This window comes from Talpa occidentalis, unplaced genomic scaffold (assembly GCF_014898055.3).
Source record: "Talpa occidentalis isolate TD23 unplaced genomic scaffold, MPIMG_talOcc4v2.1 talOcc4.2, whole genome shotgun sequence".
Taxonomy (NCBI): Eukaryota; Metazoa; Chordata; class Mammalia; order Eulipotyphla; family Talpidae; genus Talpa; species Talpa occidentalis.
This window is the reverse complement of record NW_023602073.1, coordinates 18,651,761-18,678,937: the sequence shown is the minus strand read 5'-3', so window position 1 is coordinate 18,678,937 and position 27,177 is coordinate 18,651,761. Positions and strand designations below refer to the sequence as shown.

General features: G+C 43.7%; 2 protein-coding genes across 4 annotated transcripts in view; one reads left to right on the top strand and one right to left on the bottom strand.

Annotated features, from left to right (window-relative positions):
- LOC119251825 (testis expressed protein 56-like) overlaps positions 1–19,586 on the top strand; it is an 84,540-nt gene extending 64,954 nt beyond the window's left edge. For 2 of the 3 annotated variants that reach the window (XM_037519117.2, XM_054698025.1), the window contains 2 exons: positions 5,071–5,172; positions 18,679–19,586. In XM_037519117.2, the coding sequence (XP_037375014.1) occupies positions 5,071–5,082 (12 nt within the window). In that variant the 3' untranslated portion in view covers positions 5,083–5,172; positions 18,679–19,586. The remainder of the gene's footprint in view (positions 1–5,070; positions 5,173–18,678) is intronic. The other variant, XM_054698026.1, reaches the window with a different exon arrangement.
- LOC119251822 (enoyl-CoA delta isomerase 2-like) lies at positions 71–24,512 on the bottom strand. The gene is given in 12 exon segments (XM_037519114.2): positions 71–347; positions 988–1,131; positions 2,327–2,416; positions 12,918–13,038; positions 14,018–14,120; positions 17,474–17,543; positions 18,881–19,066; positions 19,300–19,398; positions 22,214–22,263; positions 22,266–22,375; positions 23,571–23,668; positions 24,479–24,512. Coding segments are annotated over 10 exon segments (1,089 nt in total). The 5' UTR covers positions 22,336–22,375; positions 23,571–23,668; positions 24,479–24,512; the 3' UTR covers positions 71–191.
- Positions 24,513–27,177: the final 2,665 nt, after the last annotated feature.

The following is a 27,177-nucleotide window of genomic DNA, read 5'->3' as shown; positions in this document are numbered from 1 at the left end:
AAAACCTATGTGCCTTCTTAGGGCTTGTCCTATATCTGTCATCAGGGCTCATGTGAAAAATAATCACTGTACATGACACTTTAACACTGAAAAAAAGGCACAGTGAATTTATTTAATTCAAGTGTTGGAAATCCGAAATCATGGATGTATCACATCCCTCCCTCTGAAATGCTCGAATGCAGCAGGCTGTATCACAGCTTTGCTTTTTTAGATAAGAAGCCCATGACCGCGTTCATGCATTCATCTGATAACCATCTGTCCTGCAGGATGTTGCATTCATCAGCGTTAGTAGCATGTAGCTTTTCTTTCTCGTTCTTTCGAATGATCTCTTTTGAAATTCTCAGGGCCTGAAAGATCAAAACCACAAGTGAGGTTGAAAGTTCCTCTAAGAGGAGTGGGGTGATTCTCTCCTTCTGGTTCCTGGTTCCCTGTTGTTCTCTTAGGCTTTGGGAAACCTTAAGATACATGTGTAAGATGAGGCAGTGTGTCTCAAACATCAATCACTCAGCACGCAAATCACTCAGCAGATGTGGGGCAGGGCTTGGGATGACACATTTTCAAAAAGCCCCAGATGGGTGTTAAAGCTTCTGGGTCTAGGACCACAGGCTGAGCAGCAAGAATATAAGAGTATCAGTCCCTGGCTATCCCATATGAAAACCAAAGTGCTGGACGGCGAGAATCTGAATGGCAACCCATCTGGCTTCTCATCTGGATTCAGGAATAAAAGTGTTCGGCACATGCCACTTACCATCCTTCTCAAATTTACCCCCCAAGAAAATTATCAGAGACATGAAATACCCATTTGATATGTTTTTTAAAAATCAGAATTTCTAACATTATTATGGTTATTTTTAACCTCAAATTCAGATGTGCTTAAAGCCAACTAAGATATGCCATGACTTTTTTTTTTTTTTAATTATTTAGTGTCTTAAGGCAAATAAATTACTTCCACGGTTCCTACAAAGTAAAATGAAAATGTATACTAACGTTTGGGGGAAGCTTTGAAAAGGCCTTGAGCCTAGTCCAAACTTCTTTCTGGAAAGTGCTGTCAGGGAAAACCTGAGTCACTAGGCCCTGAGCACATGCTTCGCCTGCTGTGATCTTCTTCCCAAAAATAAGCATCTCTGCTGCCTGCAAGGAGAGGCAAGATGAATATATTAACTTCACTCAAGGTCCAGTTAACTTCTGAATCAACTTATTCCACCAGACAGAGGGCTGTTGACTTATGAGCTTGAGACCGCAGTTATTTCCCCCTAAGGAGAAACTAGTGACCTCAATATTAGCAAGGATTTGCAAACAATATGCTGAGGCCGTGCAATCAGGCTCCCCAAAAGGTTCTTCAGGGGCTGCTTCTCTGTGTGTCTGCGCTGGACAGGAAAGAACAAGGAGCCCAGGGCAGAAATGCTAAAGTGGATGCTGACTGGATGGGCCATGGTGGCTGTGGTTTCTGTGTTATATGCTATAGTACTTACAAAGGAAAAAGAACAAAAAGAAAAATCATGGCTTTGCAACCAACGCCAGGCAACCTTGACAAACCTTCTCTTCCCTGAGAATTCTAAAATCAGGGGTGTAGTTCTGACAGTTTTCTTTACCTACACAAGTAACTCATATTATTTCTACTGGACACAAGGAAAGAGCAGACTAATATTCAGCTTCTCACAAAACTGAGGCCACCAGGTAGACATCCTTCTCTATATCTGCAATTTTTCTTCCAGAAAAGCAGACGACTTCAGAGGTAAATGCCTTAGAGTTGGTTCTACCTTAACTTTCAGTTAAAATGTGGTCAGGGGCTGTGACAGAATAATGGGACTGAAAAATACATATATTTGCAACAAAAACCTTAGAGCAATGAAAATGGGCTCAGTACTCACCTCCCTCCCTTTGGGATGTGAGGCCCTAGGGGCCTCAAGCAGTGGATGCTACAGGATCATGTAAAGAACCCTGTGACTAGGGGTGCTGGTGGCAGTGACTTCCCCGGAGGACCCACATCGCTGGCACTTCCACGACTTGCACAGTAAGGCACTGTGATGTCACTTACATTGAAGGCTGCTCACCCATAATGCAATTAGCGTGGGGCTCTGAGCCCAGGGGACCAAGGGAGGCAGCCCCAATCCTTTGGCGGACGCCAGACAGCACAGGCCAAGGCTGTTTGCAAGGGGGTATGGAGAGGGCAGCCAGCCTGGAGGGCAGTTCCTCACCCCTCCTACCAGGCCCACAGCGTGCCTCCTAGAGCTGGGGACCAAAAAATTCATATCTCTCATCTGTTACGGGATTTACCTTTGGAATGGGACATGAATTGCTAACATTTTTAAGCTTCAAAAGTTACCTTGGCTGAGCCCATAATCTTGGGGAACGTGTAGGAGGAGCATCCTTCTGGAGTCTGGCCCAGGTGACTGAATGGAGTATGAAAGGTTGCCTGTTTGGAGAAAAAATAGAAAAGAAGATCATCTTTCTGTAGGTGATTTAAAAAGTCACTATCTGTCTATAGCCTCATTATACTGAATTGGAAAACTTATTTAAAAAAAGAGATCAGGATTACTTTGGTATTATACACACACAAAATGCACTCTTTTAACATGTGCATACAGTATATAGCCACCACCATAATTAGAGACTGTGCCCATCACCCCATAGAGTTTTCTTGAGCTCCTCTGCACACAGTCTATTCTTCTCAACCCCAAGCCACCACTGATCTGTTTCTAGCTCTAGAGATACCTTCCAGAACGTCCTATAAGTGGAATTGTACATCATTAGCATCAGTCCTTTGCACACAGTGTTTGAGGGTCCCCATGTCTTGGCACATAGTTGAAAATAGCCCTTATTTTTGGTTCAGATTCCATTGCATGGATATGTCATTATTTTTTAAAAATTTTTGCATAGAAAATCTGGGGTGCAGGCCAGAGGTGTGGAGGGTGAGAAGATTCACCTAAGACAGAGTGGGAGCAGAATAGGCACATCGACTAAAATACACTGCTAAGGGGAGCAGCTGGCGAGACAGGAGAGGTCTGCTGCACCATGTGCATAGCTCCCTGGCCGGGAATCAAACTCGTGCTGCAGTGGCTGCAGACTGCTTCATAATGCTGCGACTTAATCCCTTGTATCACCAGGGAGGCCCAATTTGTCTATTCATTGACCAGTTGAAGACATGGGTATTATTTCCAATATTCTGGTTACTATGAATAGGGTTGTTATGCTCATTAGTGCACAGGTCTCTGTGTTTCAATTCTCATGGGTAAATTTTTATCTAGGAGTGGAAATGCTGGGTTATATGGTAAATGTATGACTTAACTTTACAAGAAGCTGCCAAACTTTTCCAGAGTGGTGTGCCATTTAATGTTCCTACCATAGTGCATGAGTCCAGTGGTTGTTCATGCCCACTAAACCTTTCTTTTATCAGTCTTGTTAACCACATGAATCATTCTACTAGGTTTGTAGTGGTGTCTCACTGTGGTTTTAATTTGTATTTCCCTAGTGATTAATGATGATGAGCATCTTTTCATATATACTTATTAGCTATCTGCTTATTGGTGAAGTAACTGTCAGAATACTTTTTTTTAAATTTTTTTTTATTTATACAAGAACCGGGGTACAGGCCAGATGCACGGGAGGGTGAGAGGATTCACCAGAGACAGTGCAGGGAACAGAACAGGCAGACTGATGAAATACACTGCTGAGGAGAGCAGCAGGAGAGACAGGAGAGGCCTGCCGTGCCATGTGGGATTCTCGCTGGCTGGTGGGATTGAACCCGTGCTGCAGAGGCTGCAGGCTTCACTGTGCTGGGCTCAATTGCCTGCACGACCAGGGAGGCCCAACTGTCAGAATACTTTACCCACTATCTCTAAGTTAGATTAGTTGTCTTTTTATTATTGAGTTGTAGGTATTCTTTATATATTCTGGTTACAAATCATTTTCTTAATTGTGTTTTTAAGAGTTATTTGTGCTTTATTTTCTGTGGGCTACTTATTCCTCAGCATTTCCAATTTTTATATTAAGTTGCCAATCTACTGCTGTTTAGTGAAACATTAAAGAACACATCAGAGAGATAAGCTGTTATTGCATGAGTTAAAAAATGGTTTCTACAATCTGTCATTAGTCCAGGGATTTCGGTCCAGGGATTTTTTTGGGTTAACTTTACTAGAATCTAATTCCATATTGTTTATTTAGAATTAATTTTGGTGTGTGGTGCAAGGGGTTAAGTCTCAGCACTATGAAGCTATCGGCAGCCACTATACCACGAGTTTGATCCCACATGGTACAGCAGACCTCTCCTGTCTTGCCCGCTGCTCCCTACTGTTGGCAGCCCGTCACCCTAAAGAGAGCCGGAGTCTTCTGAGAATACCTGTTTACTCTGCACATGGAGTTCTAGGATGTTAGAAGTTCTGCAAACCGAAGTGACTCCTGTTTTCTGAGGACATAGTGGCTTGTGCACATGTTCCCTACTAACTAAAAAAACTTGTTTTCAGCAGTAACTTATTCATCTGTATAAGCAAAAACACAATTGTGTGTTATTTTCTTGTTCCTTTGTTCCTATCTTGAATAAAAGCTTGGGCTGGGAGAGTGAAAGGCAGAGCTGCTCTTGATGGCTCTCCCAAGCCTCCCCCCACTGCAAATTCATTTAGACTCCTAGTCTTCATTAATGGCAAAGAACTTCATCGGCTGTCCTGTCTGCAGCACCCTTCAGCAGTGTATTTCAGTAGATCCGCCTGTTCTGCTCCCCATTCTGTCTCTGGTGAATCCTTTCACCCCCCCTTCACTCTCCACACCTCTGGCCTGCACCCCATCTCTTATATGCATAAATAATCTTTTTTAAAAAGAATTAATTTTGGTGTTTTTCTAGATTTAAGAAATATTTCTGAATTCCTTGAAAAATGAAAAGTTCTTATGAAAGGGAATTAATTTATAATCACCAATATGTAAACACCTTGGCTTCATTTTCTATAATCACACAGGATGTTCTTTTAAAATGAATTACTTGCTAGAAAATATAAATAGGCAATGTATGCGCCATATAAATCAAAAGAATAAAAATGTAAAAAGTTATAATGTCACGTCTCTTCTTTTCTTCCCAAGATAAAATGCTGAGAAGTCATGGCCTAAAGACTGAAAGCAAGAAACTAAAAAAGAAAAACTAATGACAAAAAACACCAACCAAGGCCAAGGGGCCACAAACAGGTACAGACCAAACTGACAAGGGCAGCATCTAACTTCCTTATAAATGTTACTGTGAACGGGCATCCAGCTGGTGGTCAGGCCCAGGGCAGAGGGTCAGACTCTGGCATCAGACCACAGTGACTCTGGGAGGGCCTTAAATCTGTGCCAGTGTCCTCATCTGTAGTGTCGGGGTGAGAACCGGCTACTCCTGGGTACAGGAAGTCTCTACATAGTGTGCATCAACAGAGCACTTAGTGTATCGTGAGCACTCAAATAGACATATTTGATTTCCATGTTTTCCTTAACTGATAGAAGAAATGTACCATATGCTGACAGAGAAGCTAATAGGCACCATTTACCATTGCTAATTGCAAAGAATACCATGGTTATATGGACTCGATGTTAACCCACATATAATATGGTATTTATTCATGGAGTCAGATAAATCCTTTAGGGTTTAATTGAGCCTATGAAATAAATGCCCCCTCAGAGGTTCTCCTATCTTTATCTTTGCCTGATTTTATACTGAAACTTGGTTTAAGTCTCTTGGGTGAGTTGTTAGCAGTGGTTGCTGTGTGTCAAACATTTTTACTTTGGGCTAAATCTCCTAGCATTGGGCCTCTCTGGTGGCACAGGCGGTTGAGCACAGCACTGTGTTCACCCTACCACACATCTGGCCTGTACCCCGGTTCTTGTATGCATGAATAAATAAATCTTTAAAAAATAAATCTCCTAGCATTTAAATTACACACACACACACGAAGTATTTATATATACTAATTTCAATTTCAGTTCCAGTTTGTATCCTAAGATGGAAGTCCTAGAAATCTTACAGAGGATATATATGATAGTCATTTTGAAATCAGTGGGAGAATCAGGGCAAAATTCAAGTATATTTGCCCTCCAGGTACTAAAGAACAGGACTGACCCCTGCCCCAACCCTATCAAAACAGGTGAATTAAATGGTCATTTTACTAACAGAAAGTGACCAAGGACGAATGAATTCTGCTTTTCTGTTGACACATCCACCTATGACGACTAGCCCCTAGGATCTCTTTTTTTCCTTTAGGGGGACATTTTTTTTTTTTAGGGGGAAATTATTAATAAGAATTAGATCTGCAACATGGCGGCGAGGAGACGCTGCGAGTAAGATCTCCCATTAAAAAAAGTTAATAGGGAGGAAAAGCGGCAGGTCCCAGTGAGAACTGGGACACGGAAGATAAACGGGTGACGCCAGCAAACTACCCAAAGAAGAAAGTGGCCATAAAAGAGGACTAGAAGGGAGGGAAGCGCAGAACCCTGCTCCCCTCCCCCGCCCACAGAGGCGGCACTCTCCGCCCAGCAGAGAGGAGGAAACAACAAACCAAAACGGCCCACAAGAACAAAGGACGCAGCAAGCGGGACTGGGAGTGGAAAGGAACTATTGCAGCCACCACACCCCGTGAACGGGAGCTGAGGCGAACCCTGCAGGATTCGCCGCGGCGGTGAGCGAACGGCTCCGGGCGCCATTAGAGAAGAACAAAGACCCCGGGAGACGCGCACACAGCCCGGGCTGCCGGTAAGCCTGCGCGGGAAAGCGGCGCGCTCAGCGCGCTTGAAAAGCAAGTGCAGACCTGGATCGCGGCTGCCCAGGTCCCCGCGCCTGCGACCTAGGCTTGCGGGGAGACGACCTAGGCTTGCGGGGAGACGCGCGGAGGTCCTCACTGAGGTGAAGGTCCCTCCCTGAGTGAGCAGGAACCAGGCGCCCAGGCACGGGAGCGGGGTGCAAAAGGCGCCATTCCCGCGCCACTGAACTGGGCTACAGCCCGCGTCCTGGAACTGAGGGCTTTGAACTGAGACCAGGGGCACGAAAATTCGGGGCGTGGTTTCTCCACGACGGTGGGGCACAAGGCAGACACAGCACCCCAAAGCTGTTGAGGTGTACCCTACCATTCCCGCTCTGTTCTCTGTCCCACGGGGTGGGGGGAGGCGAAAAACAGCCCCCCAAGGACAATAGGAGAGATCTCTGGCGCCACCTAGCGACCAGGAAAAAAAAAGTCACTAACACCCTATAAAACAGGACATTTCTTAAGTCTGCTTGAAAAGGGCAGAAGGTTTCTGGAGGACCCAGTGGCCAGCCGGGAAGTTATTCCACGCCAGGCCCCTTCCGACCAGCAGTCTGAGCCCACAGAGGGAGCAGGCACCCACGTCCGGGGCAGACCAGGTGCGCAGAAGAGTGTGCCTGAAACCGGAGGCGCAGGGACTGCATCCCTCTTCGCCATTTGAGAACAGGGATATTTCTTCAGTAAAAACTGCCTAAAACCAGCAGAAATCTCCCCCAGAAGACAGAGATGGCTCCTGGAAGAGCCAGAGGGGAGCGGAGAAGTTCACCCAAGATGTCAGTCAGTCCGAGCAACACAGTGTCCCAACGCATACGACAAATTAGAAAACAGACAGTAGGGAGTAGAAGAACCACACGCAACCTAAAAACTCCTCAGGAAAGAAGCACACCACAAAAGAAAACCACTCCCCAGATTGCAACGACAGCAACTTGGAAGAACTTCTGAGCCTTCCAGAAAGAGAATTTAAAATTGCCATGATTAAAAAAGTGATAGATCAGAAGAAGGAAATTGAGTCCCTAAAGAGGGAAGTAAGAGAAATGCAGGAGATCAAAGAATTAATGGAGGAACTAAAGAACTCTGGGAAAAGCAATGAAAGCAGAATAGATGAAATGGAAGAACGAATAAGTAATCTTGAAGACACAGAAATAAAAAGAACCAAAACAGAAAAGGAAAGAGAAGTACGAAGGAAAAAGAATGAAGAAAGACTGCGAGAACTATCTGACTCCATGAGGAAAGGAAATATAAGAGTTATAGGAATTCCAGAAGGAGAGGAGAGAGATGTAGGAACAGAGAAAATATTCATGGATATAATTGAAGAGAACTTCCCAAATGAGAAGAAGGAGCTGAAAATTGATATACAAGAAGCAAGAAGAACACCAAACTTCCACGACGAAAGGAAAAACACAGCAAGACACATAATAGTAAAGCTCCCAAGAATCCAGGACAAGGAAAAAATAATGAAGCTGACAAGAGGGAAGAAACAGATAACATTCAAAGGAAAACCAATCAGGCTGACATCAGACTTCTCTGAAGAAACACTACGGGCAAGGAGAGAGTGGAGGGACATAGTCAACAGACTCCAAGAAAACAGATGCCAACCAAGAATACTCTATCCCGCAAAGCTCTCTTTCCTCCATGAAGAAAGAATATGGACCTTCCCAGACAAAGAGAAACTCCGGAATTTCATTGCGACTAAACCCCCACTCCAAAAAATACTACAAGGAATCCTAAAGCCAGAACCTCAGAGGGACGAATAACAACGAAAGAAGACCAAAAAAAAAAAAAAAAGTTATTAAAAGAATAAATAAATAAAATCAAAGGAAAGACAAACATAATGGCAAATACAGATGCTAACATATCAATATTAACTCTAAATGTAAATGGACTAAACTCTTCAATAAAAAGACACAGAGTTGCAGCCTGGATTAAGAAACAAAACCCAACCTTTTGCTGTCTCCAGGAAACACATTTAGCTACAAAAGATAAAAATAGGCTCAAAGTCAAAGGATGGAAAACAATCCTACAAGCAAATGGGCCAAAAAAGAAAGCAGGAACAGCTATACTTATATCAGATAAAACAGACTTCAAACTCAAAAAAATAAAAAGAGACCCCAATGGTCACTACGTTATGATTAAGGGGACAATACTTCAAGAAGAAATAACACTCATTAACATATACTCACCAAACGAAAGAGCACCAAAATATATCAGACAACTGTTGTCCTCTCTGAAAACAGACATCAGAGAAAACACATATGTAGTGGGAGACTTCAACACACCACCATCAACAATGGATAGATCAACAAGACAAAAAATAAGTAAAGAAACTAAAGCTCTAAATAAGGACCTAGAGCATTTGGGCTTAACAGACATCTATAGAACACTAAACCCAAAAAAAACGGAGTACACATTTTTCTCAAGCGCACACGGATCATTCTCCAGGATCGATCACATACTGGGGCACAAGACAAACATCAACAGATACACCAAGATTGAAATCATACCAACCATCTTTTCTGACCACGAAGGCATCAAACTAGAAATAAATCATAAAAAGAAGGCAAGGGACTATCCTACCTCATGGAGATTAAAAGCCACACTACTGGAAGACCACTGGACTAACGAGGAGATCAAAGAAGAAATTAAAAAATTCTTTGAATTGAATGACAAGGAGGACACCAATATCCTAAATGTATGGGATGCAGCAAAAGCAGTAATAAGAGGAAAATATATAGCAATAGAAGCTCACATCAAAAAACAAGAAAGAACTCAAAGAAACAACCTAATCTCGAAGCTCAAAGATCTAGAAAAAGAACAACAAAAAAACCCCAGAACCAGTAGAAGAAAAGAAATAATAAAAACCAAAGCAGAAATAAATGAAATTGAAACTAAAAAAACAATCCAAAAGATCAATGAAACCAAGAGATGGTTCTTTGAAAAAATAAATAAAATAGACAAACCCCTAGCCAGGCTCACAAAGGAAAAAAGGGAGAAAGCACAAATACACAGAATCATAAATGAAAGAGGAGAAATCACAACGGACACAGCAGAAATCAAAAGAATAATCAGTAACTACTATGAACAGTTATATGGAAACAAGTTCAACAATCTAGAGGAGATGGACAAATTCCTACAACTCTACAATCACCCAAAGCTAGATAAAGAAGAAATAGAACACCTAAACAGACCAATTACAAGCAGCGAAATTGAAATGGTAATTAAAAACCTCCCCAAAAACAAAAGCCCAGGACCTGATGGATTTACAAATGAATTCTACCAAACATTCAGAGACGAATTAGTGCCTATCCTTCACAAACTCTTCCAAAAAATTGAGAAGGAAGGGACAATACCAAACACGTTCTATGAAGCCAATATTACACTAATACCAAAACCGAATAAGGACAACACAAAAAAGGAAAACTATAGGCCAATCTCCCTAATGAACACTGATGCAAAAATCCTCAATAAAATTTTAGCTATCAGAATCCAACAATGTATCCATAAGATAATTCACCACGACCAAGTTGGATTCATTCCAGGGGCACAAGGATGGTTTAACATCCGAAAATCAATCAACGTTATCCAACACATCAACAAAAAGAAATATAAAAACCATATGATAATATCAATAGATGCTGAGAAAGCTTTCGACAAAGTGCAACACCCATTCATGATAAAAGCCCTTGAAATTCTTGGGATACAAGGAACATACCTCAACATCATAAAGGCCATCTATGACAAGCCAACAGCCAGTATCATTCTCAATGGTGAAAAGCTGAAAGCAATTCCATTAAGATCTGGAACAAGACAAGGATGTCCACTCTCACCACTGCTTTTCAATATAATACTGGAAGTCCTAGCCAGAGCAATAAGACAAGAGAAAGACATCCAAGGAATCCAAATAGGAAAAGAAGAAGTCAAACTATCACTATTTGCAGATGATATGATAATATACATAGAGAACCCCAAAATCTCCACAGAAAAACTAATTCAACTCATCAATCAATTCAGTAAAGTGGCAGGATACAAAATCAACACGCAAAAGTCAGTAGCCTTCCTATACACAAACAATAAATCTGAAGAAGAAGAAATCAAAAAAACCACCCCTTTTATTATCGAAACAAAAAAAATCAAATATTTGGGAATAAATCTAACAAAAGAGGTAAAGGACCTATACAAAGAAAACTATAAAACACTGTTAAAATACCTAGGAGTGGAATTGCTGGATCATATGGAAGCCCTATGTTTAGTAGGTCCAGAAATCTCCACACAGCTCTCCATAGTGGTTGGACCAGTTTGCACTCCAGCAATTCCACTCCTAGGTATTTACCCAAAGGACACAGAAACATCAATTCCAAAGAGCACCTGCACTCCTATGTTTATAGCAGCACTGTTTACAATAGCTAAGCTTTGGAAACAACCCAAATGCCCAAAAATAGATGACTGGATCAAGAAGATGTGGTACATATATACCATGGAATATTACTCAGCATTCAAAAAAGATAAACACATGCAATTTGCAGCAACATGGATGGCACTGGAAGGGATCATGCTCAGCGAAATAAGCCAAAAAGAAAAAGAAAAATACCGGATGGTCTCACTCATAGCAGGAATCTAGAAAACTTAAATAAGGGACCAGGAAAATGAATATAAGAAAGTGAAAATCAAAATCAACAAAAAACTATGAACCAGAGACACTTTTTGGGGGGTGGGGGCGGGAGGGGAAGGATTGGGGTCAGAATGGGGCGTTTGCAATTGTATGGGGGAATATAAAAATAAAATTTAATATTTAAAAAAAAAAAAAAAAAAAAAAAAAAAAGAATTAGATCTACCAACATGCTCAACCTGGTGAAATGAAATCCAGTACAAGATGAACCAGCAAGTCAAGAACCCTCCAATATGATCCTATCAGTAGGGAAATACCTCTGAACAAAATCAGGATTCTCTTCAGTTGTAAAAAGCAAGTGTTTGTCACAAACTTGTAGATCATCAAACTTTACCACTACTGGAAAATCTGCTAACCCTAGAGGTGGCTATTAGCTCTACAGTAAAAGTTCCAGGGCATAAAGGGTTTAAGACAAATGGTCAGCACATCTTTGCTTTTAAAGACAAAGATTAGAAATTGCCTTAGGGTCTGACTAGCCAGGGGTTGGTTAAATTAGAAAAGTTAAATCACTAGTGGTTAGCTTGTTATCTCTAAGTGGTAAGACAGTTAACCCAGTGGTAAGCCCTGGTCTTCTCTGAGTGGTGATCTAAGGAGTGATTTTTAACTTTTCCTTATTTCTCAAGATTTTATTTTCTACTATGACATCTGTTACTACTCCATTAAGAATAATAACTACAGGGCCTCCCCGGTGGCACAGCGGTTGAGCGCTGGGTTGTGAAGCTGCCCGCAGCCTCTGCAGCGCCAGTTCGATCCCCGGCTGCTCCCCGGCCACGGGAGGAGGGTCCCACATGGCACGCAGACCTCTCCTGCCGCCCGCTGCTCCCCTCAGCAGTGTACTTCGGTCCTTCTGCCTGCTCTGCTCCCCGCTCTGGCTCTGGTGAATTCTCTCACCCTCCCGTGCTTCTGACTATACCCAGTGCTTGCATAAATACATAAAAATAAATCTTAAAAAAAAAAAAAAGAATAATAACTACACTCTATCTCTCTCAGTGGTGAACACCAGGGTGAACTGAGTTGTGCAAATAACCTCCCTGAACTTCAGTTTTCTTATCTGCAAAGGAAGGAGTGAGAGTAGCTAACTTCATTCTAAAATTTTCAAAGCTAGAATTCATTTACTTGATAAAAAGTATCAAACAATCAACTGCACCAGCAAAGATGCTATTTTTCCTCCTGATAACAAGATTTCAAGGTCTCCTGACTATTTTAATGTGAAAACTGAATAAATGGTGTATCATCTGCTGAGACTATAGACCCAAAAGACTTAGGACAAAGTTTGAACCATACTGGTGTTTAGGAAAATCAAGCTAATAATGAAGAAAATATAAAATGAGTCAAATTAGTTAGACAAATTCTTTGGGAAAAATTTAAATTTACCCATTGTAACATAAGCCATAGGTAATCCATTTACAGTAGTAAAGGAAACAAAGAATTGCAAAGGAGAACTCAAAAGATCTCACTTTCACTTGCACAACTTGATAATTTTGGGGGGGCTGACTTACCCTGTCAGATGCATACACAATATCAAATAACCCAAGAAGAGTGACGGAGATTCCCACTGCTGGCCCATTGACCACGGCAATCAGAGGCTTAGGAAAATCTATAAAGCAGCTTACAAAGTCCCTGCAGAAATGGAAATAAAAAAGCACACATGGCTGAGCAGGCAAGTAGAAATAATGCACTCTGGTCTTGGCTAGGGTGTCTGCACACCCTCCCACCCTCTGGCTGCTCCACCTGCCCCCTTAAATATAAGTGTTAATGATTCATTTCCTATTCCAAAGGTAATCCCATAACAGATGAGAGTCAGCTCTCTATGGCACTTGGGAGGAGCCACAGGGAGTCCTGTAGTTTGACTCTGTTCAGATCTGGCTCTGTTCTGAACAGTCCAGTGACACTGAGGGATTAAGATGCTGCGTGTCACAGCTCAGTGGGAATTAGAGACCCAGCAGATAAACGAAAAGAAGTGGGACCTTCAGTCTCCATGTTTATGAGATAGCTTCAAGTCTCCTATCACCAGCCACTGAGGAAGCCAAGCATTCCTCTGCTGGAGGAGACTTTGCTGACCTCCTCCGCCTCAACAGGAGAGGATTTTCTTACCCTACAGTCTCCTCTTAGCCTTCCATTTACATGTCACGCAGAGGAGCAGGTAAAAGAAATTAAAGTAATACAGTGAGTGTCCACCTACTGATGCAGTTTGGAGAAAAACACTGTCCAAATTCACACCTATTACACTGTCATAGGAGTATTTTATTTATTTAAAAGATTTATTTTATTTATGCACAGAAGAGCTGGGGTACAGGCTAGAGTTGCGGGGGTGAGAGGATTCACCAGAGACAGAGTGGGGATCAGAACAGGCAGATCCACTGAAATACACTGCTGAGGGGAGCAGTGGGGAGACAGGAGAGGTCTGCTGCTCCATGGGTGGGTCACCTCCCTGGCTGGGGATAGAACTTGTACTACGGATAGCTTCAAAGTGCTGAGACTTAACCCCTTGAGCCACCAGGGAGGCCCCATAGACCTTTTTATTTCACTTTTGCTCAACTCAACACCACTTTGATGACTAGGGAAGAGCCCTCTGGTATCAGAACAATGTCCCACTTACCTCAGTAAAATGGCACTATCTTTAGCTTTCTGTTCTACTCCACCAGGGGGAATGTCGGTGAAATTACTCAGATCATTTCCACTACAGTAATAATCACCATTTCCTGTAAATAATATTAATGGAACAGGTGAATGTGTATTCACTCTATGATTACCGAATATTTGCTATGTGCCAGGCTCTATGGCAAGCACTGGAAAAATGTATAGTTCCTGCCCTCATTTACAGGCTGACAAATATGCTTGACATTGATCTAAATACACACAAATAAATGCAACAATGATCCAAGACAGGTCTGTGATAATATGAGAATGAAAGGGGTTTTAATCAGAGCTTCTTCCCAAGGAGGGTACAACTGAAATGAGATCTGCAGGGCAGGTAAGGTGAGCTAGAAAAAGAGGGCTGGGAAGAAGGTTCTCGCAGAGGGAAGAGCATGCACACAGGTGCTGGTGTCTGTGATGGGCTGAAAGAAGTGTCACTGCATCCAAGCAGAAAAAGTCAGCGGGACAAGCTGTAGACTGAGCACGGGCAGGACAGATGGTGGGATTTTGTTGAGCTGTTAGTTTCATTGTAAGAGCCACTGAAGGTGTGTTGCTTTAAAGTATTTATTTACATACAATAAGCTGGCCAGTTTTTAAACTTAGTTTAATGGGTTTTGATCATTGTAAATACCTCAAAGGGTTGTTGTGAGAAAGTAAGCTTTGGAATTGAAGGATAGACTTTTCCAGAGAAGCAAAAGTTAAAGAAGTTCATCATCGCTAAACCAGCCTAAGAAGAAATGATAAAGGGACTTCTTTAAACTGAATAGAAAAGGTGCTAATTAGCAACAAGAAAGAATAAATCTCACTGTAAAAATACAGTAAAGTGGATTAATCATTTATAAAGTTAGTATGGAGTTTAAAAAACAGCCAGAAAACAAGTAATAAAATGGCCATAAGTACACACTATAGATAATTACTCTGAATGTGAATGGACTAAATTATCCAATCAAAAGACAGAGAGAGAGACTCAGTGGATAAAAACCAAGATCATCCTTTATGCTGCCTATAACATATTTGCTTCAGATGTAAAGAGTGAAAGTGAAGGATTGAAAAAAGATATTCCATGTAAATGAAAGCCCCCCGCCCCCCGCAAAAACAAAAAAAAAAACAAAAAAAACCAAAAAACCCAAACTGGGATAGCTCTAGTTATTTCAGAAAAAATAGACTTTAAAACAAAGTCTGTAATAAGAGACAAAGTAGGGTACTGGATGGTAAAGGGGTCAATCCACAAGAGACAAACATTTGTAAATATTCATTCAACATAGGAGCGTCTAAGTATATAAAGTATGCATTAATAGACCTAAAAGGAGAAATAACAGTGAGGGACTTGAATATACCGTCGTGGTCAATGGGTAGAACATCTAGACAGCAAATCAATATGAAAACATTGGCCTTAAGCAATACATTAGACCAGGTAGACTTAATGTTCTATATCCAGAACATTCCATCTGAAAGCAATAGAATATACAATCTTCTCAAGTATGCATAGCACATTCTCCAGGATGGGTCATACCTTAGGTCACAAAACAAGTCTTAATAAATTAAAGAAGACTGAAGTCATAGCAAGTATCTTTTTTGACCACGATGGTATGAAACTAGAAACTGATTACAAGGAGAAAATTGGGAAATGCCAAGAGTAAAAGCTGACATCCATCAAGTACCCGCCTTGCCTCTCACCTGCACTACATCATGTCGTCCTCCCAACCATTCAATGGGATTAGTAAGCACTGTCTTGTCCATATGGGAAGCAGAGGTTGCTCACGGTTAATAAGAAATGAAGTCAGGATTTTAACTCAAGTTGATCTGAGTCCTAAGCCTTAGCCTTAACCACCACATACGGCATCCCTTCCAAATCCAATGACTTTCATTTTTCATGTTCTCATCAACCTAGGTCCATAGCTATCCACAATATTTTCCAGTTATAACCATAATACTAATAAAATTTTTAGAGTTAAAAAATATATATTAAACATTTTCAATATTGTTGGTTTTTACAATTACAATTTTTAATACTTGTGCACTATATAATAAAGTGGATAGTCTATGATTTGTTTTATTATTCTATCATGGCAATGTTAGAATGTCTTCACAACTATATGTAATGCTGCAAAAACCTGCCTAACAACTCCCCTTTTCTTAGATAATCTTCCTAAAAAAATTCCCAGAAGTAGGATTCCTGTACCAAAAGATATGAACATTTTATATACTGCAAAATGCCCTATTCCTTACCTAGTTACACTTCTTTATTTTTAAAGATTTATTTATTTATGCATACAAGAACTGGGGTACAGGCCATAGGTGCGGGGAGGTGAGAGGATTCACCAGAGATAAAGTGGAGAGCAGAATAGGCAGACTGGCTGAAAATCACTGCTGAGGAGAGCAGTGGGCAAGTCAGAAGTGTCTTCTGTGCGATATGGCTTGCTCCCTGGCTGGCTGGGGATCGAACTTGTGCTGCAGAGGCTTCCCGATAACTTCATAGTGCTGTGCTTAACCCCTTGCGCCACCAGGGAGGCCCTAGTTATACTTCTTATAGCTGTTTATACTGCTATCAGCAAGATATGAGACACTTCTACGTTAACCTTGTCAAAACTGGTTATAATTAAAAACTTTGCAAGTTTAGAGGACAAAATAGAATCTCATCATTCTAATAGAATCTCATCAATGTATCTGTGATTATTAATGAAATGCATTTTTTTTTAAATTGTCTTCTACTTGGACTTTCTCATGTAAATTGTCAATTCATTTTTATTCACCACTGTATCTAACAGATCTTAGAAACTTTTTTTGGGTTTACAGTACTGTATTTTATTTAGGGGGACAGCTTGACTGCTCTTCAGATCTGCGTGATCACATCACCCTCTGCACCTAGGCACCTAGTTCTCCATTTTTTAAAAAAGATTTATTTATTTATGCATACAAGAACTGGGGTACAGGCCAGAGGTGTCAGGGGTGAAAGGATTCACCAGAGACAAGAGTAGGGAGTAGAACAGGTAGATCTACTGAAATACACTGCTGAGGGGAGCAGCGGGGGAAACAGGAGAGGTCTGCTGCACCATGTGGGTAGCTCCCTGGCTGGGAATCCAACTCAGTGCTGAAGTGGCTGTGGATAGCTTCGTAGTGCTGTGTCTTAACCCCTTGCACCACAAGGGAAGTCCTATACTTGTTTTTTTAAGCAACATCATATAATATTAAATACCTTTCAGATATGTACCACTGATTTAGTACTTTTCTCACCAATTTGTATCTGCTTTTCACATGATAAAGGTGTCAATCCTGTGTCTATCATATTTGCTACATATTTAAGAATAAAGAGTACTTCAGTCCTGGCAAAGATTTAGAGCTTTTTACTCAACTTCCTATCAAGCAGGGAGCCCCCCAAGACAGATATTTCATTAAATGGTCCAAGAAAATGTCTTACCTGTTAACACGGTTAAGGCTGAGTCATCCTTGCCAGCGGCCTGAAGTGCAAGCATAATTTCCTGATACATCTGCGGGAGGAAGAGAGGAACAGGACAGGCTCTGAATGTGGCCACCACCACCTGGCAGACCCACTGCGTGACAGCCTGGGAGGCCATTCTCTGCTAAGTGCCAAACATCTGGGCTGTTTGTGTTGACACCACCAGAAGGGTTGCTATGCCACCCGAGCAGATTTTCATTCTTTTTCAATTAGTTGGAGTGTGCTGTGTCCCTACTACGTGTTCTGATGGGGGGACATACCCACTTTTACCCAAGAGTAAACCAAAGAGGCACTGAGCTCTTGGCATTCATAGAGGGGAAGCTCTAAAATAAGTGGCAAGTACAAAGTAGCAGGAAGCTCAGAGGAGGCGCTGAGACTTATCCAAGGAAAGTGAATGAGAGGTGATCAGTGACAGTGTCCCATGAAACAATGGTTCAGTTTGGACCTTAAGAGAGAGCCTAGGTGCCCAGGCAGGCTGGGAGGTATTCATGACCTGAGCTAAAAGGCGGGAATTTCCAGGACACGGTGATGGTATCCAAGGGCAGTATTTTAAATCAGCAACATCTCTGAAAATCTTGGTTGTGTGGCCACTATAACTCCTGTGCATGTAAAACTGGTGCGATTTCTACCTTACTGAGATTTCATGTGGGAAAATGAAAATAAAATTTTGAGTATCAACTGCTTTATTTATTAAGTGGCACGTGTCCAACTGCCTTAAGGCTATTGTAAGTTAGATGCACTTTCTGCTATAATGTAAATAACAGATCCAATGGAAGAGGGTTTCTCTCAAATTTTGCTCCCAGTTCAGCACCAAGCATCCACTTAATTCCCTATAATTTTTTTGCAGGGGGTAAGAGCTGAAGTGGTTATTTTTTATTATTGTTCTCGTTCAATGACAGAGCCAAAGTCTACAGTTGTCCTTGTGAAACAGCTCTGCTCTGTTTAATCTCTGATCTCTTTAAGATGCACTTCTTTCTACTTCTACTTATACAAAATAAAGCTCCATGCAAGGAGAACAGTCATTCTCAAGTATAAACCATGTGAAGATACTTTGGGGACCAGGGCCCAGGCATGCTCGGAGGTGGGAGGCTGGGAATGCACCTCTATCTAAATGTGTTCTTATGTATGCCTCATTTACATTCATTTATTTGTGCTTCCCTCATCAGGAAAGCCACAGCCCCTCTGGCTCACATCTTCTAAACAATGAAAGCCCAAATCTGTTGTAAGAAGGAGCTGCAATTACTTATCTTCCCGCACAGATCAAATCAGAGATGGCACAAAAACAGGAATAATGCTAAAACGCCAGTTTTTGAGAGGGACAGAGGAGGACAAGGAAAGAAGACAAACTCCCCGTACAAGAAGAGTCACCTTGGTGCTGATAGCGTTCTTCTTGGCCGGCCGGTTCAACATTATCTTCGTGATGCCGTCCTCAGAGGTTACCACCAGGAATTCATATGCCCCTTGCTTACTCTCCGCGCCAGGTTTTACCTGGCTAGAGGACTCAGATGAGCTCAAACTGGACACCAAATCCACATAGTTCTGCCTGGCAGTTTCCTAAAGAGAAGATGACAACTAGTTTCAGCCCATGGTCAGCAAATAGGTATTTGAGAAACTTACGAGGCTGATACATAGCATCTTGCAATGAAGAAAGAATGGCCGTTCTGGTTCAATAGAGGTATGTCAAGATCCCGGACCTCTCCGTCTATAACGGCTTGACAAGGAGAAGCACCTAACTCATTTTAGGAGAACAGCAAGTCAAATAGGAGCAAGGTAACAAGTAGACTTACCTTGGGCAGGCTGCCAAGGCCATTCCATGCATCCCATTTGGCCTTATTGACAAAGTCGAACACACCAGGCTTGGGCGCATTACAAGGGCCTTCCGTGGCCTGTGGAAAGGAGAGGGGCGGCTGTGGTCAGATACTCATGCAAAAAGGAACCATAAATAAATGCACAACTAGATGACCATGTCTGCCCTTCACCAAATACTTGGACAAGGTACAAAAATTGATGTGAACTTTCCTCTCTGAGGTTACTGCCAAAACATGCACAAACAACTGGAAAAAAGCCTGGAGACAAAATGGTGCTATCAGTCCCTATATTTTTCACTGCCTGAATGTGAAAATGAAGCAAGAGAAGTGTTTTGGGGAAAGTCAAAATCCCGGAGCTCTCCATTTATATGGCTTGACAAGGAGAAGCACCTGACTCATTTTAGGAGAACAGCAAGTCAAATAGGAGCAAGGTAACAAGTACTTTCAGAAGTACTTAGTTCAGAAGTTTTCTATGGGTGATCACATATTTAATACACAACTGAAATATTCAAGAAACATTTGGAAACTCACAATAAATGCTGAAAGCCCAGTCAAAGGTTTAAAACAGCCCCACTCATTCAGTGGGGAATTTTCAGTAATGGAGTAACAAAACTGTTGCTGGGAAGCAGTCGTAGGGAGGGTCAGAGCCACTGGCCCTTCAAAAATATAACTGAAGAACATGCAAGCAGAAAGCAAAAAGCACCTAAATTTTGTTTGTTTCGGGTAGACTGAGTGTTTTGAGATGAATAAAATATCCTACTCGGCTGCTTTTCAGAAATGGCAATTTAAAACTCCACTTAGAGCCTCCCTGGTGGCGCAAGGGTTAAGATGCAATCTATGAAGCAATCCGCAGTCACTGCAGCATGAGTTCGATTACTGGCCAGCCGGGGAGCAACCCACATGGCACAGCAGACCTCTCCTGACTCACCCCTCCTCCCCTCAGCGGTGTATTTTGGTCAATCTGCCTGTTCTGTTTCCCACTCTGTCTCTGGTGAATCCTCTCACCTCCCCCCACACACCTTTGACCTGTGCCCTAGCTCTTGTATGCATAGATAAATAAATCTTAAAAAAAAAAAAATTAAAAAAAATAAAAAAAAACCCTCCACTTTTAATAACCCTATTCAAAAAAAATTTTTTTAAGATTTTTTTTTTATACAAGTACCAGGGTACAGGCCAGATATGCGGGAGGGTGAGAGGATTCACCAGAGACAGAGCAGGGAACAGAACAGGCAGAATGATGAAACACACTGCTGAGGGGATCAGTGGGCGAGGCAGGAAAGGTCTGCTGCACCATGTGGGTTCTCCCTGGCTGGCCGGGGATTGAACCTGCGCTGCAGAGGCTGCGGACAGCTTCACAGTGCGGTGCTTAACTGCTTGCGCCATCAGGGGAGGCCCAAGATTTCCCCTACTTCTGATGCCAGGTGCAAAGGTAGGGACTCCTGAGCCCATCCTCAGGTTCAATAATCTGCTAGAATGACTTGCAGGGCACCCTGGGCACTATTACACTCATAGTAGTTAAGGTTTATTGGGAAAAGGATACAACTTAACATCAGTGAGGAGGAGACACATGCTGGGGAGTCTGGGGAAGTACCCCCTACTATCCCCTCCATCAGTCAGGACAACCCATATCCTCAGAACTGACTGAACACACACACAGGATGGGTCCACCAGGGGAGCTCACTCAAGCCGCGGTGTTCATCAGGGGCTCCATCCTGCAGGTATGACTGATTGTGGAAGCGAGAGGCCCCACCCCAGGTCACCCTGTGACTCTGCAGGGCCAGTCCCACTCTAAATCACACCACCAGACTACTTGGGTAAACAATAACACTTCTATGGCGCTTGGTAGTTCACAGGCCTAGAGATCAGAGCAAAGGTCAGGCCTTTTTTATGGGCAAAGTTAAATTCTTAACTCTCTCCACACCCACACGAAAGTAAGAGACTCATACCAATCACAGGAATAGAGAGAAAGCACACAGGAGCCCAGAAGAACTGACCTCACAAGGGAAATTTATGGACGTTGGAAGTTTAAAATTTAAGTTTTAAAATTTTTGTTACAAAAAATTTTCAGACATAGCAAAAGCAGACTAATATAAAGGATTTTCCGTACTCATCAGCCATGATTAACAACTTTTTTTTTTTGGCCATTGTTGCTTCACCCATCCTCTTCTTTTTTTGTTCAATTATCTTAGTGATTCCCAAACACCATTCTAGTTTGCCTCAGCATATTTAGTACGCATTGTTGCTAAGAAAAATCAACATTTTCTTATGAAAACATGACACTGTCAGCACTAACTCCTCCTTGGGATCATCCAATATTCCATGTCCAAATTTCCCCAATTGTCTGAAAAAGTCTCCATTTATTCTAATCAGCACTCAGCAAGTTCTACATATTTGGTTGGGATATCTTTTAAATCTTTTACTCTGGAGTGATCCTGGGGGATTACTTTTTTGTCTTAGCAGTACAGGTTTCCCCTTTTATCCAAAAGTGGTGTTCCTCTGAAAACTTTCATAAGCCAAAATGGTATAAAGCAAAAAGATAATTACCTTTCATTTATACAGAAACATTTCTGGGCATGAACAGACTATTCCTACCTGTCATACCAAGTAACACACAAAGCCCACAATAACACACATAGGTGAAGTAGCACTGACATGATAAATACACAGCTGTGTCACACAGCTCCTGAAGACGTGGCAGAAGGCGCTTTTGAGAAAGGGGAGACAAGTGTATTTCAAAGTCTAATGTACCGAAATGCTCCTGGAGACACTTCAGAGGAAAGGCAGCAACACAAACCTAAAAATATTCAAGTCGGATTTTAAGCACCCAGCATAACTATTTGAGAAGCCATCTGCTCAAAAGGTCTTTAAATTCTATTAGGCCTCAGACACTTACCTGCTTATAGAGTGCATAGAGTTTTAGCTTCACTTCATTTCCTGGATCTTCTTTAAAAGCTTCACCTGATTCATTGCATTTTCAAAGTCCACCTGACTGGCTCTCATTGCTGTTCCACTCATGTGCAGCGGGAATGCCTGGGAACAGGTGACCTGCACAGGACTGCAAACAGGCAGACTGGTTTGTCACTGTTCCGTCCTTGCACAACCAAATGCTGTGTTCCTCTCTAAATATCTTCTCTAAACTTGCCCTGCTGCTCCCCCCAAGCTGGCTGCAAATGGTTTGAGGTTGCCAAGATGATTCCCAGAAAACAGCAGAGGACAACTGGAGCAATTTTCCAATGACAATCCAACATGGTATTTGGAGCAACTCTAATACAGATAAAAGCAGGTGCAAATTTTGCCAGAAGCAAAATTCTTCTATCTGCTTGAAAAGCACAGTTAGAAATATGCATGAGATAGAGACTAAGGGAGTGAAATGCACAGAAAGAATTTAAGTCAATTGTGCCTCAAGGTCCAGAACAGCCTTAGCATTCACCTATTAACAAAGTATAAATTCTTTTTTTTTAAGTTTTTTTTTTTTTAAGATTTATTTATTATGCATACAAGAGCTGGGATACAGGCCAGAGATGCGGGGGGTGAGAGGATTCACCAGAGACAGAGTGGGGAGCAGAACAGCCAGATCGGCAGAAAACACTGGTGAGGGAGCAGCAGGTAAGACAGGAGAAGTCTGCTGTGCCATGTGGGTAGTTCCCTGGCCTGCCAGGGATGGAACTCATGCTGCAGAGGCTGCACATTGCTTCCTAGTGTGTTGCTTAACCCCAAGTATAAATTCTTTTTTTTTTTTTTTTTTTAAATATTAAATTTTATTTTTATATTCCCCCATACAATTGCAAACGCCTCTGACCCCAATCCTTCCCCTCCCGCCCCCCACCCCCCAAAAAGTGTCTCTGGTTCATAGTTTTTTGTTGATTTTGATTTTCACTTTCTTATATTCATTTTCCTGTCCCTTAAGTTTTCTAGATTCCTGCTATGAGTGAGACCATCCGGTATTTTTCTTTTTCTTTTGGCTTATTTCGCTGAGCATGATCCCTTCCAGTGCCATCCATGTTGCTGCAAATTGATCCAAGTATAAATTCTTAACAGTCAATTCTATGCTCTCTACTCAGCAAAACGTGTGCCCCAACATTCCACACAGGTGGGAGAAGGGGTGAAGATACAGGAAGTGCTCAAAAGGACAGGTGAGCAGTTGCAGGGCTTACAGACAGAGAACCCCTTCTTTCTTGGGATTGGGACCAATGGGGGCCGGGAGCGGGGGGGGGGGTGCTGGGGGGTGAGGGCAGGACCGGGAAATGTACCTGCTGTGGACGCCTTGAAGTTGGGCTGAGCAGAATAGCCCCTGCTCCCACAGGATGTTAAACCAGCCAGGCAGCAACAGAGCAGAAACAAGGTCCAGCTAAGTTTTTAAGCACACACAGTAAGCAGAGGGGGCAGGGAAAGTTCAACTGAAGCCACAAGGAAAAAATGAGTGTTCACGACGACGACCCTGAATCATAACGTTTAAAGGCATCCGAGATTGAAATAGTTAGAAATAAAGCCTAAATCTAATAAATATATCACCGCTACTGCACTCAGGCAAATTTCAGAGCATGATGAACGCTACAGCAATCTTGAAATGACCAGTGTGTAATTCGACAATTTTCAGTCTTTCAAAAACTTTTCGATTAAATTATCCAGTGGAAAATCTGCCTCTTACGTGAATTTCGCCCTTGGCCAGTCCCAAGCAGAAAACAAAAGGAAAAACGTTAATGCCTTAAAGTGCCGGGTCCCACAAAACCTGGTGCAAACATATAAAAAACTTAGTTTTTATATGACACAGCACGACCGCTAGACACACAACACCCGGAAAGTCGCCACCACGTCCCGGGGCTGCTCGTTCCCAGCGCACAGTCTCGTTTGGGGCTTCAGACTTTGGACCCCTTCATCTAACACTCCATAACTGATGCCTTCCCCAAGAAGCGCACAAGCGAACCCACCCGGCGCCAAAGGGCCCGAACGCTCGGGCTCCGTTCGCGAACGCCGCGCGCGCCGCGGGGGCGGCCGCGGAGGCCGGGCCGAGGAGGCGCCCCTCAGCGAAGGACACCGGGCGCCGCCCCCCGCGGGGCCCCTGAGAGGAGAGTCCGCGGCCGGCGGGGACGACATGGCGGGAAGACGGCCGGGACGGCGGCGCCCCGCGGGCGACCTTGGACCCCGGGCCCGCGCTCACCTGCGCAACGCGCCCCAACTCCAGCGCCGCGCCAGCCGCCCCCGCCGCGCCAGCCATAGCGTCTCGGCGCGTGGGCGGGGCCTCGGGCCCTACGTGCCCCGGAGGGTGGGGTCGGCCGCGGAGGGGGCGAGAGGCGGGGGAGCGGGGACGCCATAGGCCGAAACGGAACGGGGCGGGCCCGGGCCGTGGCCTGGGGACCATAGGTCAGAGAGGACAAGGGGCGCGGCGCGGCGGGCGGGGCGCGTGGCCTCTGGCGGCCGCAGGGCGCACCCCGTGTCTGGCAGCTGCGACGCTGACTGGGCCCCGCGGCGCTGCGGGCGCCTCCCGAGCGGCGGGAAGGCGGCGGCGCGTCTCGGACGCCGGAATTCCTCGCACCCGGGGCTGCCGGGCTCCGGGCGCCCTGAGCGGGGTCCCGCCCGCGGTGCTCCCGAGACCCAACCTCCAGCTCCGGAGGCCCAGCCCGGGCGTTCCAGGCGAGAGGGCCAGCTGTGGAGGGTGTGGTCAACATCTGCCGCAGGTGCCTCAGGTGTTTGCAGCCCATCTTTCCCCGTCAGTCGCCATCTGTGGAGATACATATATATATATATATTTTTTTTTTAAAGATGTATTTTTATTTATACAAGAACCGGGTACAGGCCAGATGCGCGGGAGGGTGAGGGGATTCACCAGAGACAGAGTGGGGAGCAGAACAGGCAGATCTACTGAAACACACTGCTGAGGGGAGCAGTGGGGAGACAGGAGAGGTCTGCTCGCCACGTGGGTTGCTCCGACGCCGGCCAGGGATCGAACTCATGCTGCCGAGGTCTTAGATTGCCCATAGTGCGGTATTTAACCCTTGTGCCATCAGGGGGCCCATCTGTGGATATTTTTGAATTCTTATGTCTTGGTGGAGCCTTTGGGCTCTCCCCTCGCCCGTTCCAGGAGAACCAGAACCGAAACTATCACTAAACCGGTGTCAAGGCGCGTGTCCAAGAAGCCTGGGACCGTGGGTGTTTACTGAGGTGGACACTTGGGGCTCCCTGTGATGTTCCCGGCTGTGGTTCTTTGAGCAACCCTGTAGGGAAGACGGTCAGCCCCATTTGTTTAATGCGGAAACTGAGGTCCAGAAAGACTCGTGAGGTGACTTGTGCAAAGACCACAGATGGGCAAGTGGTCAGTCTTGGTTCAACTCAGCGCCCAGCGTCTCAGTCCCATTGACTGAGTCTTCGTCCTGGTCGCCCATTGCTGCTGGTGCTGGGTCAGTCAGTCTGGGTCATAGTGTGGGTGGGGGCAAGACTGAAGGCCAGAGAGGACAGGCAGTGGGTATTGTAAAACCTTCCTCACATATTACCCCGGGGTGGTTGGTAAGCTGACCTGAGTCAAGACCCTGACCCTCTGCCAGGCCAGAGGAGGACCCAGGAGGCCATGAAATGTGCTTGTCAGAAAATGCAGAGCCAGGAAATATCCCAGAAATATCAATGTTTTTTAAAAGTCCCCTGCTGGACAGCAATGTGGATTGTGAGACAATATATCACAGAAATGCAAGTGAACTATAACACAAGTGAAAACTGGGGGTGTGGGACATTAGCTATCAGTCTATATTGAGAAATAAAAAAGGAGCATGTGTCAAGGATTTATATCAGCCATTAACTAGGGAACTAGCAGAATCTCTGGTAAAAACAAATTTGCACGACTGGTTTATGTAGTCATAGAAAAACAGTGCTGGGTTAGAGTACAAGTTTAGATATAAAACTGGCTGATATCCTACAAAGCAATAGCCTGTGCCTCTGGGCACAGTTTTTACTGCTGAATAAATCACTTGTATTTCCACCAGCTGTCATTTTCCCAGGGCCCATTGTAAACTCACATTGGAGGAGGGGGTCCTTGAGAAAACAGTTCTTCCTGGCTCCACCTTTGGCCTACTAAAGCGTTGGCAGGAGTCCAGGCACCCCATTTAATCATGGCTGGCATGGCCTTGTGGGTGAGGACACTAGTTCTCAGGAATGATGTGAGCGGTGAGATGCCCTGCCTGCGTGTGAGAGCACTGGGCCCACAAAGGGGTCTGCGTTCTGTGTGGGGTGTGGGAGAGCCACCAAAGATAGAACTCCTGTGTCTGCTTCTCCAGTTCTCTGTGCAGTCCTGTACTCCCGCTGGAGCCTCAGAGTGTGAGGCTTCTAGATAAGAGGGAGAAGCCAGGAAACCAGTCAACATCTCACCTAATCTCCACTATGTTGTATAATCAGGTTCCCTTGTGCTCATGAGGGTTTTGGAAGGCGATATCCAATCGGGTTAGATCTCTTCTTGAGTACTGAATGTAGGGGAAGGCTCTGTCTAGGATTGTTCATGTGGCTCCGCAGAGAATCCCAGACCTCCTGAGTTGTCACAAGTTGCCAGGAGTGTTTCCCTGCTGCTCAATGAGGGCTAAATGCTTATTTGTTAAGATCACAGAGTAGAATCTACCATTTGTGGCTCTCTTGATAGTCACAGTGATTATTTTTATTTCTGAGATTTAAACCATCAAGTACTGTAATTACAACAATTAAAAAGTCTCATATAAGGTCATAAGGAACTATTCTAGCACCTTTTGTCTATTGGCAATGCTAACTGGGCACCGGAGCATCCTGGACTCTGATTCATTTCTATAGGTTGCCAAGTCTTCTGTCTTCTAAAATATCTCTACATCCTGCCACCTCCAACCCCTCTTCCCCCTACCTGTCTGA